This window comes from Vipera ursinii (genome assembly GCF_947247035.1).
Source record: "Vipera ursinii genome assembly, chromosome: 2".
In the NCBI taxonomy this organism is placed as follows: domain Eukaryota; kingdom Metazoa; phylum Chordata; class Lepidosauria; order Squamata; family Viperidae; genus Vipera; species Vipera ursinii.
The window spans coordinates 237,528,828-237,549,696 of NC_139513.1; the positions used below are offsets into that span (position 1 = coordinate 237,528,828).

Genomic DNA, 20,869 nt, shown 5'->3' on the forward strand with positions numbered 1-20,869 from the left:
TCCTCAAACACTGGCTGGACACCACATTTTGCTAAGAAGGGATGGGTATTATTAAGCTCAATTATACTGTTAACATTAATTTATTTATTTATTTAAATTAATTCATATTTTAAAACCAGAGTCTTGAATATTGACGTGGTTTGCCTCTTCCTCTGCCTCAGCAACAACTGCATACCAAATACTAGTATTTATTACTTGAGTTTTCTTGAATGCATACGGTGGTGCTTAAACATATGTGAACCGTTTTGAATTTTCAATATTTCTGCATAAATATCACTTCTCCATAAAAGTCCTAAAACATTTGGGCAGGTTTCAAACAAACTAATAGTTGAATTTAAAAAGCTCCTGAATTTTTTCCTTAGGTAAAATAAAGGGAATTGTTGTTAGTACTTAGGTTGCATTAGTTAGCATTCTATGTTATGGATTTTTTAATTGCAAGAGTTATCATTGTACTGAATTTTTTAAAAATGAAAAGAACTAGGTGGTTGCGATGACTTTTATAATCTGAACTGAAGAGTATAATGGGCTACACATTACATGACACATTATTGAGCAAAACAGACTTTAAATATGCATATACTCTTAAGCAGAAAGCCAACACAGGTGAAAACAATGGACTCCTGTCTCTCTCTCTCACACACACACACACACAAACACACATTGTCAGACAATTTGATTCCTGGGAAACAGTGCATCAACTTTGATTTTTTTTTTCAGGTGAAAGGAAATTGACAAACAATTTTGTGACAGTAAGTGCTGGGACTTACTGCCTTCATTCAGTCTCAAATAATCATTGATCATATGTAGGAATTAATGTGTAACACATGTGCATAGCTAGTAGCAATTTCATCCTTCAGTCATGTTGTTGCTACTTACACTTTTGATGTAAGCCTATGTAACTTCATGAAAGAATGTGAAGTAGGATTTGGATATTTTCTCTAAATCCTAAAATGAGTTAAACCAGAAAGATGTATATTGTATATTTATTCGGTGGAGAGGCAGCAAAGGCTGTAAAGAGCTCCTCCAAAAGTAAAGGTTTTATTTTATTTTACTTTATTTTTATTTTAACTTTTTAACCTCTTTTAATATTGTATTTTAACCTACCTCTTTTAAACTTTTTAAACCCATTTTAACCCATTTCAACCTTTTAAACCATAGTTTTAAACTTATTTTTAAACCTGTTTTAACAAACCTGAATGGGGAAAAGAAGGAAGAGACAGCACTCTGCAGCAGAAAGTATATCCAAGCCTTTGAAGCAGCAGAAAATGGAGGATTATATTGCAAACAGACAGTCTGCTCCAGTAAGTAACTCATTCGCAGGCACCTTATCAGATAAAGTTAATTTATGTGACTCATTGGAATGGGACTTACAAACCGAAGTGGAGAGCAGACAGCGTGTGGAGTTGTCCTCCTCCCTCTTGGAGAATGGCTCCCCTCCTTGGAATCTGGCAACAGCCTCTTTTACACAGGAGGGAGATGTAGCAAATTTGAAGGGGGAAAATGTGACAGACTTCCTCTCTAGACAATGTTTGCTTACAGCCCAAACTGTAAACTCAATATATAATCTCTTATCAATTGTCATGGATAAGGTTGATTGTCTGAAAGAGTCTTTTGCAGAGTTTGTTAGGAGCCACCCAAATACTGTGGAAGGACTTGGGAGGATAACCATGGACAGACATGGGATGGCTAACTCAGAAGGTGAAAGTAGAGAAGGACCTTGTTCTCCTCCCAAAAATTTGAACACCTACAGAGAAAACACTCAATCAGGCAAAGGTCTAAGAGATGACCAATATAACTACAGTCTGCAAACTAACCAGGTTACTCTGCAAATTTATGACAAGAGAGTAAATAGAGGGTGTTGGAGCAATAGAAAAGCTATTAGGCTGTCCCTGAGCCAGCTGCTCCGCTGTGAATCCACTCTGATAGATCTACTACATGTAGAGTGGCTGCCAGCAAGAACACAATGTATGAGAATTCTCCTATCATTCAAGCAGCCCACAATTCCTTCCATGCTCTTCAGAATGAAGCCCTTTCTGAGCTTTTTCTCTATATTTCCAATAAGGGTCTTTTGCTCAGAAAAAGTGTGCCCACTCCTGAAACAGCGTCACCAAGAGGGAACTGTCGCTTTAAATCTAGGCTGCAACAGCCCTCACACTACTAAGCCTGAGGCTGCTGCAACTGAACTGACCCTGAGAAAGCAAAGAAGAAATATACGAACTGTGTTACCCACAGCTGCAGGAACTGCTGAGGATGTGCCAGAGGAAATGTTGATTGACCTATTCAGTGCATTGCCAGAACCTGAGCAAGTTAACATCATTCAAAGATTGGACGACCTAAAAGAGGCACTGACAACAACCCAATCTACAGCAAAGCCTCTATTTAATTTGGATCCACTAAACACGCAACCATGTGACAAGATATTTAATCAACAATCTGCCTTTACCTCAACAGTAAAAAAAGGTGTTGTCACACAGGCTGAGAGTGGAGTAACTGCACTGACTGACCCAGCCTCTGAGAAACAACTGAAAGACAAAGGGCTTCATCACACAGTGCCCCCTAAGCTGACAAACATTAAGGACATAATCCAGCTTCCATCCTCATTTGATTTAGAAGTTCCCACAACATCTCTCCACAAGATGAACCCTCAGCCATGCCCCTCCAAAAATGGACATAAATCTACATTTATAGACTTAAGCCAGAGTACCTGCTCTTTGGGGAAAAAATCATTCTTGGAGCAAGAGCAGAGGCACACTGGCAACCGAGATATAGAGGAGCAACAACAAGTTCTGCAACCCACGAGGAGAAATATCGAACCTCACAACAACTGTGTTTATATGGGAAGCTTAGATGATATTGACCCAGCTCCATTGTCAAGTTGACATCTGGCATTTCCACCATCTAGCCAATCAACCAAGTCAGACTACGTTGCTTCTGAGAACCCCATACAGTTGATGACCTGGAACATAGCTGGCTGGAAAAGGATGGTTGATAGTGGACTAATGAGCTTTCTTTCTAGATTTGATGTAATAGCCTTTCAAGAAACCTGGCTAACCGAAGTGGATGAACCAGTACAATTGCCAGGCTTTCAGGGATGGGCCTCCCCAGCCCTAAAAACAAAGAACAAAGGGAGACCCTCTGGTGGGCTATGCATTCTTATAAAGGAAGAGTTGCAATGGCAGGGAGAGAAATTATATAATGAAGATAAGTATCCGTACTTTCTAGCTGTCAAATTTGAATATGACCAGTTTGAGTTAATATTGGTAAATGTGTACATTCCTCCAAGCACATCCCAGCACTATAATTTTGAATATTGGATGGGCTTGGAAGTTATCTTAGAAGATTTATCTATATTGTACCCTCAGTCCATAGTGGTATTATTAGGAGATCTGAACGCTAGACTGGGTCCCTCTCTGTATGAGCTTGCCCAGAAGAAGGGAATCCCAGGGGAGTTCTTTGATAACCATCCTCAGTGGCTCTCAAGAGACTGTAAAAGTAATGCCGCTGGCCTGCTCCTAGTCTCCTTAATTTTTAAGGGTAATCTCAAAATTTTGGGAGGTAAGGACAAGAATTATACATACCCTTATACATACCACTCAGCCAATTCAAGTAGTGTACTGGATCTCTTTTGTGTGTCTAGAGATAAGGCCGACCTCTTCTCAGAGGTCACAGTACACCTTAGCGACAATAGCGACCATCAGCCTGTAAGTGTGACATTGCGAGGCCGCTCAGATTTAAGACCATATAACATGGCTGACAGATGGCTCACCAAAAAGGTAGAGGTGACCCAAAATAAAAGGTTAATTTGGGCCAAAGTTGATACTAAGGCAATATTAGAATGCCTTAAAACAGAGAATGCTACTAAGTGGGCTAGAACAATACAGTCATCTACTACTGACTGGATGTCAGCCTTCAATGCATTCTCCAATCTGTGTAACATACTGAAGAAACACCTAACAGCTAAACCTACTACAAAAAGAGCCCAAGTGGGTAGACCTCGCTGGTTTGATCCTGATTGCCAGCGACAGAAAAAGAAATTGAAGGCAGCCATGAGGCTTGCCCAGAGGAATCCTACTGCCCATATACAAGCTAAGATGCTGCACACAAGAAGGGAATATAAAAAAACTATAACATTAAAGAAAAAACGTTTTGCCATTTCAATCTGGTCAGAACTTGAGTTGGCTGCCAGAAGTCATAATTCAGTATTATTTTGGCACTCAGTAGCAGGTATTCTGAAGGAATGGAGATTTGCATTTGACATACCAATCTCTGCTGCGGACTGGGAGAATTATTATCAGTGCTTGTTTGCCCCCACCGAACCGGTAAAGAAATTATTTTTAAACAGTGATTTGGTAAATTCTAGAACTCTCCCCCCATGGCCACCAGTTTCAGAAAAGGAGATACAGTCCATCATTAAAAGCTTAATGAGCAATAAAGCCCCAGGCGAGGATTTTTTACCAGCAGAATTATTTAAGAAATTTCCCAACTGGTGGGGCCCTGTAGTAGCAGGTCTTTTTACACACATAAATAACACCTGCCATATACCAGATGGGTGGAAGATGGCAATAGTTGTCCCTATATATAAAAAGGGACGCGGTGGCTCAGTGGGTTAGGACGCTGAGCTTGTCGATCGGAAGGTCGGCAGTTTGGCGGGTCGAATCCCGAGTGCCGCGTAGCAGAGTGAGCGCCTGTTACTCGTCCCAGCTTCTGCCCACCTAGCAGTTCGAAAGCACGTAAAAATGCAAGTAGAAAAATAGGGACCGCTACGGTGGGAAGGTAACAGCGTTCCGTGCGCCTTTGGCGTCTAGTCATGCCGGCCACATGACCACGGAGACGTCCTTGGACAAGCGCTGGCTCTTCGGCTATGAAACGGAGATGAGCACCGGCCCCTAGAGTTGGAAACGACTAGCACGCATGTGCGGGGGAACCTTTACCTTTACCTTTATATATAAAAAAGGGAATAAAAAGGATCCTAGTAATTATAGGCCCATCAGCCTGATTGACATTGTAGCAAAAATATATGCTAGGTACCTTTTGAACAGAATTGAAATCTGGGTAGAGGAAAACAACATCCTCACAGAAGAACAAGCAGGTTTTAGACAGAACAGATCTACTATTGATAACTGCTTTGTTTTGAACCATCTAATTGCCAAATATGCCTATAAGAGGAGACCCCTGTTTGCTGCTTTTATAGACCTTACAGCAGCATTTGATATGGTAAATAGAGACGTACTATGGAGTAAATTGACATCTCTTAAAATAGAACCCAGACTTCTGGCTTTGATTAAAGCCCTTTACACAAGTACCTGTTTGAGGGTGCGGTATGGGGTTAATGGGGCCCTGACTAATAGGATTCACACAAATAAAGGGACAAGGCAAGGGTGTATCCTGGCCCCATTATTATTTAATTTATACATCAATGATTTGCCAGGGTTAATGAAGGATACCATGGTACACATGCCGATGATCCTAAATACTTACTGTAACAGCTTGCTTTATGCTGATGATATGATTTTATTATCATACTCACAAGTAGGATTACGTAGACTATTAAGAAGATTCAGCTCTTATTGCCAGGATAACTCCCTAATTATTAGCAAATCCAAATCGAAAATAATGGTGTTTGGAAGAAACCATCAGAGACATAAGTGGCAATTAGATGGTGAACCAATTGAACAGGTTAATACCTTTGTATATTTGGGAGTAACTTTTTCCAAGACTGGATCTTGGGCCTGCCATCATCAACGGAGTACATTTACAGCAAAAGCCCGTTTGAATTTATTGCTCAAACTAAAGAATCATAGTTACCCAGGGTCCCTAGCTCCACTACTCAAAGTTTATAAGGCTAAGGTTACGACAATGCTCTTGTATGGAGCAGAAATTTGGGGTCTTTATTCAACCACAGCTTTAGAACGAACACAGTCCCAGCATCTGAGATGCATTTTGGGTGTAGATCCAAGAACATCTGCTGCAGCAGTTAGAGCTGAATTGGGAATTCATACAATTCAGGCATTATCTAAAATTAGAGCTTATAACTACTGGTGCAAAGTTAATGAAATGGAGACTGATAGACTCCCCAAATTATGCCTACTAGAGCAAATAAAACTGCAATCACAAATCTCCTGGATCACCAAACTAACAAATTTTGTAAGAAGCTGTGACCTTCCTGTTTCTTGCGAAACAGGAGAACAATCTAAAAAAAGAGTTGCCCAAAGAATTAAGGATATAGAAGCACAAACTGATATAGCTATCCTTAGTAAGGTGGGTAACTTGAAATGGCTGAGTAAATACAAATGTACTTTTCAAGTGGACAGTTATTTGAAGTTACAACTCCCAAAACATCTTAGGGAGATATTTACGAGAGCGAGATTTGAACAGCTTGATACAATGGTCAGATATGGGAGATTTCATGCTATACCGTACAATGAGCGTTTCTGCATTTGCGGAGCGGCAGAGGTAGAGGACCTGGCTCACATCCTATTTGACTGTTGTTTGTATAAGAGGGTGAGAGACAGGTATCTTGGTCTATATACCAAACGAATGACCCATTGGGATCCCCATATCAAAATAACTTACCTTATGTCTGGCCAGAACTTGAAAATAACATCCAACGTAGCACAGTATTTGAACAAAATGATCCAGTTAAGATCTGCATATGTGGGACTGATTGGGGTAGATTGTAAGGGCGACTCCGAAATATAATGTTTCCATATTTTATCTATATCTTAAATTTGCATTTTATTACTATTTTAACTTAAATTGTATCTTAATTCCATTTTAAATTGTATTTTATCAAATTCCATTTCGGATTGCTTTTATCTAGTTTTGGTGACGGTTTGTTGCTGGAACTTTGTACTTTGATATGGCCCAAGGGCTAATCAATAAAAGTTGTTGTTGTATATTTATTCAGGATCCCTGAAAGTTAGCCAGACAGTACTTAAATACTTTGACCAGGGTGGAGTTTGACAGTGGAACATAGAAATCCAGGGGGGGAGGACTTCCGGTGGCTCCGCGGCGACGGAGACAGCCTTCCCGGGCTGCCCGCGGCTCAGCTGTTGTTTTTTCGCCCGAAACAGCACCGATCAGCTGTTCGGGCGAATTTGAAGCCCCCTCCTCGGGAGAAGAGGAGGGGGCGAGCTCCCAGGTAGGGGTAGAGTTCTCCAGGGCCGCCTGAGCTTATGGCTTGGGCGGCTGAAGGATTGAACTCCCCCGTAGCCTGGGCTGCTCCCAGCTGGCCGGCGCCTCTGCTCCTGATTTCTTGGAGCAGAGCCAGGCGTCTGCGACCACCCCTGCCTGAAGGAATGACTATGGATTAAAGGAGCAGGCAGAGCGATACAAGAGGAAAAGGTGAAGAGGATTATTATATTTTACTCTCCAGCTTGATGGACTTTTTTGGATTATAAATCTGAAGTGAAAGTGCGTCACATTTGGTAAAAGATGGCGGCTAAACCACCCCCTAAAACTCTTCGGAGTGCTGGAACTTCTCCTGTGCAACAATCATTACTGCAGGCGCTGCATCCTCCTGATGTATTGACATCAAAGGACTTACAAGATGCTCTTGTAAAACACACCCAGGTAATTTTGGACTCAATTAATGATAGATTTGTACAGATGGAGGAGAAATTGGAGAAACTGGAGGAGAGAATGGAGGAGAGGATGGAACAGAAGTTCAGAGTGATGAAGGCAGACATCTTGTCTTCAGTGTGTAAAGTGGCTCGCTGTGTGGAAGAATTGGAGGAAAAGCTAGAAGATTTGACTCAAAAGAATGCTATATTAGAAGCAAAAGTATTGGAGAATGAAGATAAAGTGGAAAAAGAACTGAGTCTTGCTCAATATTACCAGATGCAGTTTGCCATTAGAGTTAGAGGTTTAAAGGAGAATACCAAGGAAGATCTAAAGCAGCTGGTTTCTGAGGCTTTTGAAGTAGTGTTGAAACAGCCAGCATCTGAAATAAAAGGAGGCATGGATAAAGTGTTTCGTGTGAATTCATGGATTGCTAGACAGAGAAAGTTGCCTAGAGATGTGGTGGTATATTTTGCAAAAAGGGAAACTAGAGATGAAGTTATACGAGCTGCTTATGATACTAAAGTTGTGATTGCTAATCAAGAAGTTTTGGTCTTAAAAGAAATTCCTCCAAAGATTTTAAGGAGAAGGAAGGATTTTACATTTCTTGTGCAAGAGCTCAAGCAACGAGATATAAGGTTCAGATGGGAGATCCCAGTTGGGTTGATGGTGACGCACGAAGGTAAAAGGTACCGTCTGGTTACTGTGATGCAAGCGCGTGATTTCTATAATAATGTTTTAAATGCAACGCCATTAACACTTCTGGAAGCTGAAAAGGGATCTGGAGAAGGACTGCATCAAGAGGTCGAAGGTGGTCAGATAGAAGACAACGGTGTTGGAGGAGATCAAGATACAACTTCGTCGGATGATTCTATAGAACAGAGGGTGACGCGTGCTGCTGCAAAACGATCTAAGAAGAGAAAATAGCAGGATTTGCAGAAGTCTATGGAATTTCTACGACGTATTCATAGTCAAGTATGGGAGGTGGGAAAAGATCTGGGTGTAGACGCAATATATTTTTTATATGTGGTGGTTTTGTGGAAAGGGTGAGTTTTTTTTTGGATTAAAGTTTGGTGGAATATATAGAAGATTTCCAAATGGAGGTTAAAGTTTTGTTCGCAATCTTTTTTATTGTATGGAATAATTATAGATGTGGTACTGGAAGAGGAACGGCCGATTACAGAAGAGTGGACTTTAAAGTTTTCTGATTTGGTTGAGGTGGCGAAGATTTTGGTTAATTTGAAAGATTAGTTGTAAGAACGTTATATCATGGAATGGACAAAATGGATGGAGTCTATTTAGGACAAGTATAGGGTTGAGAAGTATTATATAGTATTTGAATAATTCTTTTTTCCTTTTTTTTCTCTTTCTATTTTGGGTTTTTTTTTCTTGTTTTTAATGTATATTTAATATTATTAAGGTTTGTTTTATCATATATAAGCTAGAAAGTATTTTTTTATTTTAGTTTTTTATATATATTTAATATTGCTAAGGTTTGTTTTATCCTATATAAGCTAGAGAGTGATGGATTTTAGAATTTATAGTTGTTAGTACATGGTTGCTTATGTTTGCTTTTCTTTTTTTTCTTTTTATATATATACCTTGTATTCAGCTCTGGGAAGTCGGGGGGGGAGGGGGGGAGGTAGGGGGGGAGGAGGGAGGGAGGGGGGAGGTAGGGGGGAGGAGGGAGGGGGAAGGGGGGTTTTTTTAAAGGAAAATTGTATTTTAAAACTTTTCAATAAAAAAAAAGAAATCCAGGGGGGGAAAAAATCTGAATGAGGACCAGTTCCATGGCTTAATCTCCTAAACACTGACTTTAAATTGCCTGCAGTTCTTCCTGATGATGTAGGAGCCCTCAGAAGCTGAACTGAGTCCAATGTGAGTCCTCAGAGAAATATTATACAAATGAATTCTACAGGTTTGGATGATATAAAGATACCAAGTCTCATCACCAGTTACAAAGCTTTGAACTACATAGGAATAAAGGAAGCTTCAGCCTTAAGTAAGCAAAGTAGGCAAGCAGAAAAAAACCCATGTACAATTTGAACTATATTCATCTTTCCAAAAACTATTAGGATTGCTTCAAACCACTAAAAGGTTTTAACACCATAATATCTTTTAGCTAATTTTCCTATTTGGACAGTAGATGTCACTAATTTCCATTCTCAGAGTTATATATCTCACTGGGCTACCCAAGATAGAAATTAGTGGACAGGATGCATTCATTTATGATTTTTTCCCCTTCATACAAAAATGTTTTTGAGAAATTTCCCTGATTCCACATGTGGTAGATTTTATATATCCAAAGAGATATAGAATATATCATCCACCGAGATTTCTGTACTCATGTAGCTATACCTTTTTATTGCAAAGATTGCTCACTCGTTATCAGTGGAACCTGTATTGGCAATGATTTAAGAGCCATATTTTGTTTCTTTATCACAGGCATAAAGCTTCCTTAGATTATAGTAGACCTTTCCTGTAGGCAGTTTTGTTGATTTACCATTCCATTTTTTCCTGAAAATTTATCCCAGAGGTAGAGACGCTGACACCGAGAGTTGCATAAGAATGGAAATTTAGTGAAAATAATCCCTCTGTTAGTTAACATAACTTCACTTTGATGAAAAGTACCAAAATATAGCTACAATGACTGTAATTACAAACCATCTCCTAAATCAGGGTGGCAGGTGGGGGAGGTGGGGGCCTCCCGATACTCCCATATCACACCTCTCCTCCGTGAGCTGCACTGGCTTCCGGTTGCCTTCCGAGTGAAATTCAAGGTGCTAACAATGACATACAAAGCCCTACATGGCATGGGTCCGGACTACTTACGGGAGCACCTTCTGCCAACGTCAACACCCCTCCGTCCTGTGCGCTCCCACAGAGAGGGCCTCCTCAGGGTGCCACCGCTCAAGGAATGTCGGCTGGTGGCCCCCAGAGGGAGGGCATTCTCAGTGGGTGCGCCAGCCCTCTGGAACTGCTTGCCAACCGAAATCCGGATGGCCCCCGACCTCCGCACCTTCCGGCGCGATTTAAAAACTTACCTGTTCCAGCAGTCCGGCCTGGCCTGATAGCTCTAATTGGGGTCCCAGTTTGTTTTTACTATTGTTTTTCACTATTGTTCAATCTGTATACCTACCTTACTCTGTACACCGCCCCGAGTCCCTCGGGAGAAGGGCGGTTTATAAAAACAAATAAATAAATAAATAAATAAATCTAAGTGTATCCCCTGTAAGATAATCCTTATAAGTAAGCATTAAACATACATACATGCATACATACATGCATACATACATACATACTGTACATACATACAAACATACTTTAAATTAGAAATCCCCAACCTTTTGAGCACCAGAGAATGGTTCCATGGAGAGAGGTTTTTCCACTGATGCAGATGTTGCCTGCATCCCACGAATGGGGCTTTGCTTGTTTGTGCAGACTGGTTGCTGGCATGCCATGGCCTGGTACTGGTCCACGGACCGGGGGTTGGGGACCCCTCCTTTAAACCACATAGTAACATTATGCAAAAATAAAGGTTTAGGATATCCTGGTCTTCTGGGCTGAAAGGAATAAGGACCTCTCTCACAGAATTACTGCAACTTTCAGGTAGAGATAAAATCTATTTTTCCCCTCTTTTTATTTTCTTCTTTGGGGCCTGTAATACAGTACTCTTTCATCTATTACTAGAAAAGGAAGCTCACAATATAACTATAAGTTAATTATAATTTAAAAATGTAAAAAGCAAACTTTTATCCTGGTAGAAATAATTAAGTTGTGGCATCGTAAAAACTAACAAAATTATCAGCACATGTTTATGGATCACAGTGTAGTATTTCTGATACTTGGAGCTCTGGCATTCACTGACTTTTATGAACATCTGCAGTTACTTACAAAGCCTCAAGATTTATCACAAAATAGCAGCCTTTGGGTAACTACCCACAACTCTATTTATACTTTTACTTTGGGGGGCGGATTTCATTACTTAATACTTAGATAACAAAAAGGTGCACATAAAGGACACATATTAATTTAGTTTAGTTTAGTTTATTAGACTTATATACCGCCCTTCTCCCGTAGGACTCAGGGCGGTTCACAAGGTTTTTTAAAAGAAAACAATACAACAATTACAAAAATTAAAAACAATTAAAATGATTACATTAACCTTGAATATAAAAATACCAATTAAAATCCAATTAAAACCCCAATTAATACTCTCAGTCCAGGCCAGAAAGCTCAAAGAGCCAGGTCTTCAGGTCCCGGCGGAATGAGCGGAGGTCAGGGGCAGTCCTAAGCTCTACAGGCAGCTGGTTCCAAAGGGCGGGCACACCCACAGAGAAGGCCCTCCCCCTGGGTATTGTCCGCTGGCAATCTTTTACTGGCGGTACCCTGAGAAGACCCTCCCTGTGGGAGCGCACAGGATTAAGGGAGCTTGATGCCGGCAGCAGGTGCTCCCTCAGATATCCCGGACCCAAGCCATATCCCGGACCCAGCACCTTGAATCTCACCCGGAGGGCAACCGGAAGCCAATGCAGCTCGCGGAGCAGAGGTGTTACGTGGGAGTATCGGGAGTGACAACAATATAGAGAATAAATGTATAGAGAACTGCTGGCAGGAAATGTGCATTATACAACATCACGCTCATTTATTCTGCTCAACATAATCCCCTTTCCAAGAATATAGATGTTAATACATTCATATAGAAAGGATTTTGGTATAATATGAACACCACAACACCTGAAATGTAAACCACATATTGCACGTTGCGAATTCATGCTACAAGCTCTAAACAGGAAATGATTATATTCCATTAAGTGGTCAACAAAAGATAGCATCTAACTAGCGTGTTTCCACGAAAATAAGACCTAATTGAAAAATAAGCCCTACCATGATTTTTCAGTATGCTCATCATATAAGCCCCCCCCCAATAAGCCCCATTTAAGATTGTCAGCCACACGGACACATTTATTACCGTATTTCCCCGAAAATAAGACCTAACTGGAAAGTAAGCCCTAATGCGTCTTTTGGAGCAAAAATTAATATAAGACACAGTCTTATATTTGGGGAAATATGGTAAGCAAATATCAAGCATCAAATTCCTTTGCTTAAAATTCACAACTCTGAACATAGCAATCAGACTATGAACAAAAAAAGAGAGTTAATTTGTTAATTTGCATAAATTAACATTTATGCATTTGTTAATATTAAGGGTGTCATTTGCACTCCTTATGCATGAGAGTAGCAACTAACAAGATAAGAAAAAGCTCTTCTCTGTGAAATTTTAAATCATAACATCATAGGGTTCATATAGGCCAGACATGTCAAACACAAGGCCCGGGGGCCAGATGAGGCCCGCGAAGTGGTTTCATGTGGCCCACAAAACCATCCTGGAAACAGTGAGGGAACGGCCCCCACTGCCTTGGTCCTGGCGCAGAGACCCTCCTTCTGACAGACCCTCAGATCTGTCCCACTCCTGCCCAGGTCCCCATAGGCACCCTTGATGCGAATGATGTAGAGCTGGCCACGCCCACCCTGGCCATACCCACCCGGCCCCCTGAGGGCAACCGCAATGCTGATGCGGCCCTCAATGAAACTGAGTTTGACACCCCTGATATAGGCAATAGATCATTCCTAGATCTTCTAGTGCTTGGAAACACATTTTTCTTTCTCTTTTTCTCAGACACGGTAAAAGATAAAGTAGATGCATTGTCCATTTCTTCAATCTTTTTGAAGAATGTCCTATGATAACTCATGCAACCGTTATTAAATGAAACACAATTTATTTTATAAAAAAGGGTTCTTTTTACTTTTTTTAATGAAAGTACAACCCTAAACCTCAAAAACCTTTCCAATAAATATCAAATTGGTGCCTACTAGAAAAAAACCCTGCATAATAGGAAAGCAACATTGCCTCAATTTCCTCCAAAAGTTGCCTGGCTTGATTTCCATTTATGATGGTGTTAAAATTGGATTTAGGTTGCTGCATGAAATACAATATTCTCTGACATGAAACAATGTAGACTGACTTACCAGTAATTCGGTTTTCAATTTCCCCTTGCATTTGAAGGGAGTCCACATAAATAGTCCTGTTTCCAATGATTCGCGCACAGGCAATTCCCCTGTAAGGCTGGCAAAACCCATCTTCATGGTAATCTTCCCTGCAAGAGACAAATTGGAAGCTTATAACTATGTCTACAGATGTTTCTATGTCCCTACTGACTTTAAAGTATGTTTTTTAAAGGAAATCGGTGGTAAAACTGACATTATTAATTCTCTCTGACATCAATTTTCATTTCAGTTTAACTTGACATTGTTTTGGAAATAAAATAGGCACCAAGGAACATTTTAATTGAAGGGGTGGATGGGAAAGACATCTGCAAAGTGAAAATAAGCATTATCCTGTAAATGCTAAGCTAATGCAATGTGACAGATTATTTTATTTAAAAGATAGTAGTATGTGTCACGTTACACCCATAATACACTGCTGGTATCAAATGTCAAGCTAGGCAATTAGGCAAGCAGTTGTTTCTCTTCTCCTACTTTGTCCTGCATTTCCTCAATTCTTACAATGGACAGCAAAACAGATCTTGTCAAGATGTAATTAAAATAGGGCATAATTCTGAACTAGGGATTAGGTAAATGGAATGAAATCAGTGCTTAACTTCCTTCTCCTCCACTCTCTTTAAGTTGCACTAATGCCAAATTCTTTTTCCGTTACAGAACCTAAGTCATAGGTTGAGTTCCTTCCTATCTTGGGTGAACTCTGTCCAATTTTCCAAAATGAATTTAACACAGCCAACTTAAATCGAGTTGCTCCAGAACAGCACTGATTAAAAACCATTTTTCTCAATGTCTTGTACAGCCAAATATTAAGAACTGGAAAGACAAGTGGCCCTCATACCTAGGGAGTTAACATTTCATCTAGGGTATCCATTAAGTTACCTTCTCACTGAGGTGGCACCTATCTAATTGGAATGGCTTGGGTCCGGGATATCTGAGGGAACACCTGCTGCCGGCATCAAGCTCCCTTCGTCCAGTGCGCTCCCACAGGGAGGGTCTTCTCAGGGTGCCGCCGATAAAAGATTGTCGGCGGATAACACCCACGGGAAGGGCCTTCTCTGTGGGTGCGCCTGCCCTCTGGAACCAGCTGCCCATGGAGCTTAGGACTGCCCCTGACCTCCGCACATTTCGCCGGGACCTGAAAACCTGGCTCTTCGAGCTTTCCGGTCCAGGCTGAGAATTTTTAACTGGGGTTTTTAATTCTAGGGATGATTTAATCTTTTTAAATTTGTTTTTAACTTTTGTATTGGTTGTTTTAAATGCCCTGTAAACCGCCCTGAGTCCTTCGGGAAAGGGCAGTATATAAATTTAATAAAATAAAATAAATAAAATAAATAATTGCATTTACAGACTTTCAAATGGCTAGGCTGGCAGGAGCTGGGGCGAATAACAAGAGCTCACTTTGTCACACGGTATTAGCATTCCGTGCACCTTCGGCATAGTCATGCTCGCCACATGACCACATAGGAGTCGTGGGACATTGCTGGCTCTTCAGCTGAGAACTGGTAATGAGCACCAACCCCTAGAACTGATAAGACTGGCAGAGTAAACTTTTACTTTTTTTACCTTTATCCATTAAAATTGGATGGTATTTTTGCCTTTGGTCTCACCACTGCTACACTCCAAAGCATTTGAAGTCAAAAGTAGCCTGTGAAAGATTTATGGGGGAGGTGGATGGGAGCTAGATCTGGATGCTATTTTGTTCCAAGAAAGAATCCCATCTGTTCTCCCTGTTAATAGTAAATGTTGTACTAATAACAATTTTGGACGTTGTACCTGATTGTACCATGCTAGGTGATAGCAGTTGAGGACCTACCTTTTTCAAACTGTTAGGATAAAACAATTTGTCTAAAAGATTTTAAAAAGTTAATAGTCTAATAAGCTGAATGAGTCAGTTGCTTCTTGCTCTCAGGATATTCCTGCCTGAACTCAGCTGAAGTTACCCAGACACTCAACAAGGCATTGTTAGATAAGAATCTTTATTGCACATTAGAATGGAGATGCTTTAAGCAGTTGATGGCTCATTGTCAACATGTCTCCCCCTATTAATGCCCCTCTGCAGTTTAAAGCCATAGAAACAGATGCTTCTTTTTCTCACATGCTCCAGACCCTAACAGCTTGCTTTGAGTTTCTCATACTTAGTGCTAGGTGGCAGTTGTTGATAAGATAATTGAAATTCCTGCTCAGAGAACCTCTAATGCAAAATGTAACTGCAACACCCCATGTTCTAGTAAAATGTTCTATAAAAGTGGGTTTAAATTGATTACAGCTTCTTCAAAAAACAGTTTGTTAAAATGATTTCTGTTTAAATTTAAGTATCAAATTTGTTCTTGTCACCAAGAAATTACTAGGCAATTCTATGTATTCAGATGTCTTGTATGTTGATAACAGTAATATATTTTTAAGATGTGCAAGTTACTAAGAAACCTTTTGTGGGAATAAAGATTTTCCTTATCCTAATTATTATTACCCTATTTGGTTATTAGCAGTGGGCTAATGCCTCCTTAAGTAACACCAGCTGCCTGCAATTAGTGCAGGTTCGCATCCCACCAGGCTCAAGGTTGACTCAGCCTTCCATCCTTCCGAGGTAGGTAAAATGAGGACCCAGATTGTTGGGGGCAATTAAGCTGACTTTGTAATAATGCCGCTTGGGGGTGTGTGTGTGAAAGCCCTAATAAGCAGGCATATACATAGAATGAAGGCTACTGCTAAGCTTGTAAGCCGCCCTGAGTCTTCGGAGAAGGGCGGGATATAAATGGAATTTTAAAAAAAAACCACATCTTTTTTCCCCCCGAGCATAATTCTCACAGAGCCCTCTTTAGCAAGGTTTTTTTTTTAAGAGGAATGAACAGGAGTTACATGAACAATTACATGCAGCACCTGAACAATTTTCTATTTAGAAATCCATGTACATCAGAATAGATTTTCTGATTTTCTAACAGCTTTCCTATGCTTGTGCAATGCAGAATTTTGCATCTGCTTGTTTACATACCATTATCAGTGTAGAAAACAACTATTACACTTACCCTAAAATGATATAGATTATAACTTACCTTATTCAATTTTATTACTGGGCATGTTTTCTAAGTATGTGACACCTTTGGCATCAAGTTGTTTTTTAGCTCATAAGCAAGCTGTGTTTTCAACAATAAAATTTACAAGACATATTGGAGGATGCTGGGACTGAAGTATAAATTTATATTCTGAGATAATTCTACTCTGATAATTATAGATAAATATATTTTATAAAGCCTCTTGATGCGGGTAAAGAAGGAAAGTGCAAAAGTTGGCTTGAAACTTAACATTAAGAAAATGAAGATCATGGCATCCGGTCCTCTCAATTCCTGGCAAATAGATGGAGAAGAAATGGAGGTAGTGACTGATTTTATTTTCCTGGGCTACAGAATCACCACAGATGCGGACTGCAGCCAAGAAATTAAAAGATGCTTGCTTCTGGGGAGGAAAGCCATGGCAAATCTAGGCAGCACACTAAAAAGCAGAGACATCACCCTGCCAACAAAAGTGCGTATAGTCAAGGCCATGGTTTTCCCAGTTGCAATGTATGGCTGTGAAAGCTGGACCATAAGAAAGGCTGAGTGTCAAAGAATTGAGGCCTTTGAACTATGGTGCTGGAGAACACTCCTGCAAGTCCCTTGGACTGCAAGGCGATCAAACCGGTCACTCCTAGAGGAGATCAACCCTGACTGCTCTTTAGAAGGCCAGATCCTGAAGTTGAAACTCAAATACTTTGGCCACCTAATGAGAAGGAAGGACTCACTGGAGAAGAGCCTAATGCTGGGAAAGGTTGAGGGCAAGAGAAGAAGGGGACGACAGAGAATGAGGTGGCTGGATGGAGTCACTGAAGCAGTAGGCGTGAGCCTAAATGGACTCCAGAAGATGGTAGAGGACAGGAAGGCCTGGAGGAACATTGTCCATGGGGTCGCGATGGGTCAGACACGACTTTGCAACTAACAACAACAAATATTTTATAAGGGTGTGCAGAAATGCATGTTACCAGTATGTTTCTGGTTTGAATCTTTGAATCATAATAGAGCTGGAAGGGACCTTGGAGGTCATCCAGTTCAGCCCCCTGCTCATGCAGGAGTCCCTATATCATTTCAGACATGACTGGTGATTCCCTTTAAACCCTTCATGGCTTGGGGGTCAGATTATTTAGGGCAGAGGTCCCCAATCTTTTGGGCACCAGGGACCGGTTCTGTGGAGAGAGGTTTTTCCACGGACTGGAAGGGGCACAGTTTTGTGTGCTGCCTGCATCCTGCAGATGAGGTTCTGCTTGTTTGTGCGGACCGGTTGCTGGCATGCCGCAGCCCGGTACTGGTCCACAGTTGGGGATCCCTGACTTAGGGGAGAGTCTCTCCCAGGTGATAGCTAACCATCTTGTTAGATCTGACAGGAGAGGCATGATCCCAGGACAAAGCTCCATCTAATGGGAACCAGGAAAATGGCCTTTCCCCCTTTTCTGTATTGTGTTGGCCCTCTGGAATATCATCCTCCTGAGATTAGGCTTGCCTTGATCCTGCTGGCCTTTTCGAAGGCATACAAAATCTGGCTTCGCCATCTAGCTGGGGCCCTGGCAGTGGAGGGAGGAGCAATTTTATGGCTAATTTGAATGTGGGATAATGAATGCCCTTGGCAGTTATTCTTTGTTTTTATCCCGCTTTTATTTTGTTTAATTGCTAGCTGCCACGGGTCATGTATGTGAAATGGGCAGCCAAATAAAACAAAGCAAAGCAAAGCGATACATGCATACATGTACACAGATAATCCATGACTTACAACCACTGTTGAGCCCAAAAGTCCTGTTGCTAAGCAAGATAGTTGTTAAGTGGGTTTCGCTCCATTTTACAACCTTTCTTGCTGCAGTTACTAAATGAATCACGCAGTTGTTAAGTTAGTAATGTGGTTATGAAATAAAGTTGGCTTCCCCATTAACGTTGTTTGTCAAAAGATCACAAAAGTGATCACATCACCCTAGGACAACGTAATTGTCACAAATACATGCCAAGTGCGAAGCATCTGGATTTTGATCATGCAACTATGCAACAGTTGTAAGTGTGAAAAGTCATAAGTTATTTTTTTCAGTGCCGTTGTAACTTTCAATAGTCACTGAATGAATGGTTCTTAACTCGAGGACTACCTGTACATGTACACACACACACACACACACACACACACACACACACAAACATCCATACACCACTATATGCAAATAAAGCTGTTTTTGTTCTTAATCTCTGGTCAGTCTTTCAAGAGTCAATAGGCTTGCAAACTTTCTATTGAGAAACATTATTAGCTTAGCTCTTCCTAGTCTCCTTCACTTCTATATTGTCTGTAAAAAAAATGCTTCCTGCTGTTACTACTTGCTCCCCATCATAAACAAGCCTTTTCTCTTTCTTTCTTTCTTTCTTTCTTTCTTTCTTTCTTTCTTTCTTTCTTTCTTTCTTTCTTTTTCTTTCTTTCTTTCTTTCTCTTTCTTCTTTCTTTCTTTTTCTTTCTTTCTTTCTTTCTTTCTTTCTTTCTTTCTTTCTTTCTCTTTCTTTCTTTCTTGGGGGGAGGGATAGATTTAAGCAGCAGTAAACTTACAGAAAGCTATACATTTTCTCTCTGAACCTCTCCAATCTCAGTTTACAAGTGTACCTGCAGAACAGAATTTGTAAGATGAATTAATTTCAGAAAGAACAAGCAGGGCAAACAGCCTTATGTGCAAGCAAGGCAATACACAACTAACCCTTGATTTAGTCCTGTGTGGATCAGCTTCTGTGAGCCTAAATAACGCCTTAGGCTCATGTTCTCTTCCAACAGGTGTAGAAGGCTTAATCAGGATTTAGTTTCAATTTTTATTATTCCAGGCTCATTGTTAGGAATGAATCATTATGATAGTTGAAGGCTAAAAAAATACAAATCGTTGTTCATATAACTAATTTGTTGAACAAACAAAAGTGTCTTAAGGCGGGGTCCCCAACACCCAGGCCATGAGACCAATACTGGTCCGTGGCCTGTTAGGAACTGGGCGTCACAGCCGGAGATGAGCAGTGGGAAAGCGAGTGAAACCAAAACCATCCCCCCTCCCCCTGGTCCATGGAAAAATTGTCTTCCAGAAACCGGTCCCTGGTGCCAAAGAGGTTAGGGACTGCTGTCTTAAAACATAAAATTATTACCAATAGTTAAGATGTAAGTAAGAATACTTATGAAGGACAGAAACCGTAGGCAATGCTTGTATAATTTCTGTATAATTGAATAAAAATTGGACAAAGATAGGGTGCAATAGAAGTTGATTGACTGAACCATCACCACATCATGGCAGGGGTCCAGAGTACCTTAGGGAACACCTGCTGCCGGCTTCAACTTCCCTTCGCCCTGTGCGTTCCCACAGAGAGGGCCTCCTCAGGGTGCCACCGATCAGAGAATGTCGATTGGTGGCCCCCAGGGGGAGATCCTTCTCTGTGGGCGCCCCGGAGCTATGGAATCAGTTACCGGTTGAGCTCCGGATGGCGTCCCATCTTCGCTCCTTTCGCCGCGATCTAAAAACATTCTTATTCGAACAAGCTGGCCTGGCCTGATGGGGGATTGGTGGGGTTTTTTTATTGTGGTTTTATTGGGGTTTTAATATTGTATTAATTGTTTTTAGTGGGCATATATTTAATCCTTTTTTAATTTTTGTAATTTTGTATTTTTATTCTTGCCCTGTTCACCGCCCTGAGTCCTTCGGGAGAAGGGCGGTATAGAAATATTATTAAATTAAATTAAATTAAATTAAATCATAGTTTACATTAGTGAACAAGTATCTAAATGTATTCCCTGATTTCAATTAATCAGTTGTGAGCATTTTTCTCATTTTTCTTGCACAGATTGTGGATCAAAGTACTACTGCAAGGAACTGCCCTACAACAGTATTTTTTTCAATTTTGGCAACTTTTAAGATGTATGGATTTTGGTACAGCTAGTTGGGGAATTCTGGGAGTTGAGGTCCAAACATTTTAAAATTGCCAAGGCTGAGAAAGACTGATCTATAATAGGATTGTGAAACAGACAAGGACCTCTTCAATTTTTCAGAAACTTTCTCTTTTGTGTCTCAGTGGTGCTTGTCCAAGAGGCAACTAGACTTTCTTGTTTTTCTTTGAAGACGTTTCACTTCTCATCCAAGAAGCTTCTTCAGCTCTGACTGGATGGCGGAGAATGGGTATTTCTGTTTTGTGATACATTATTAACTGCCTATTTAAAAACAGCA

General features: G+C 40.7%; 1 protein-coding gene across 1 annotated transcript in view; it reads right to left on the bottom strand.

Moving 5' to 3' along the window:
* Window positions 1-20,869, bottom strand: part of ROR2 (receptor tyrosine kinase like orphan receptor 2) — a 54,390-nt gene that overhangs the window by 12,408 nt on the left and 21,113 nt on the right. The window contains exon 5 of the mRNA XM_083354647.1: window positions 13,591-13,718. Coding sequence (XP_083210773.1) covers window positions 13,591-13,718 — 128 coding nt within the window. The remainder of the gene's footprint in view (window positions 1-13,590; window positions 13,719-20,869) is intronic.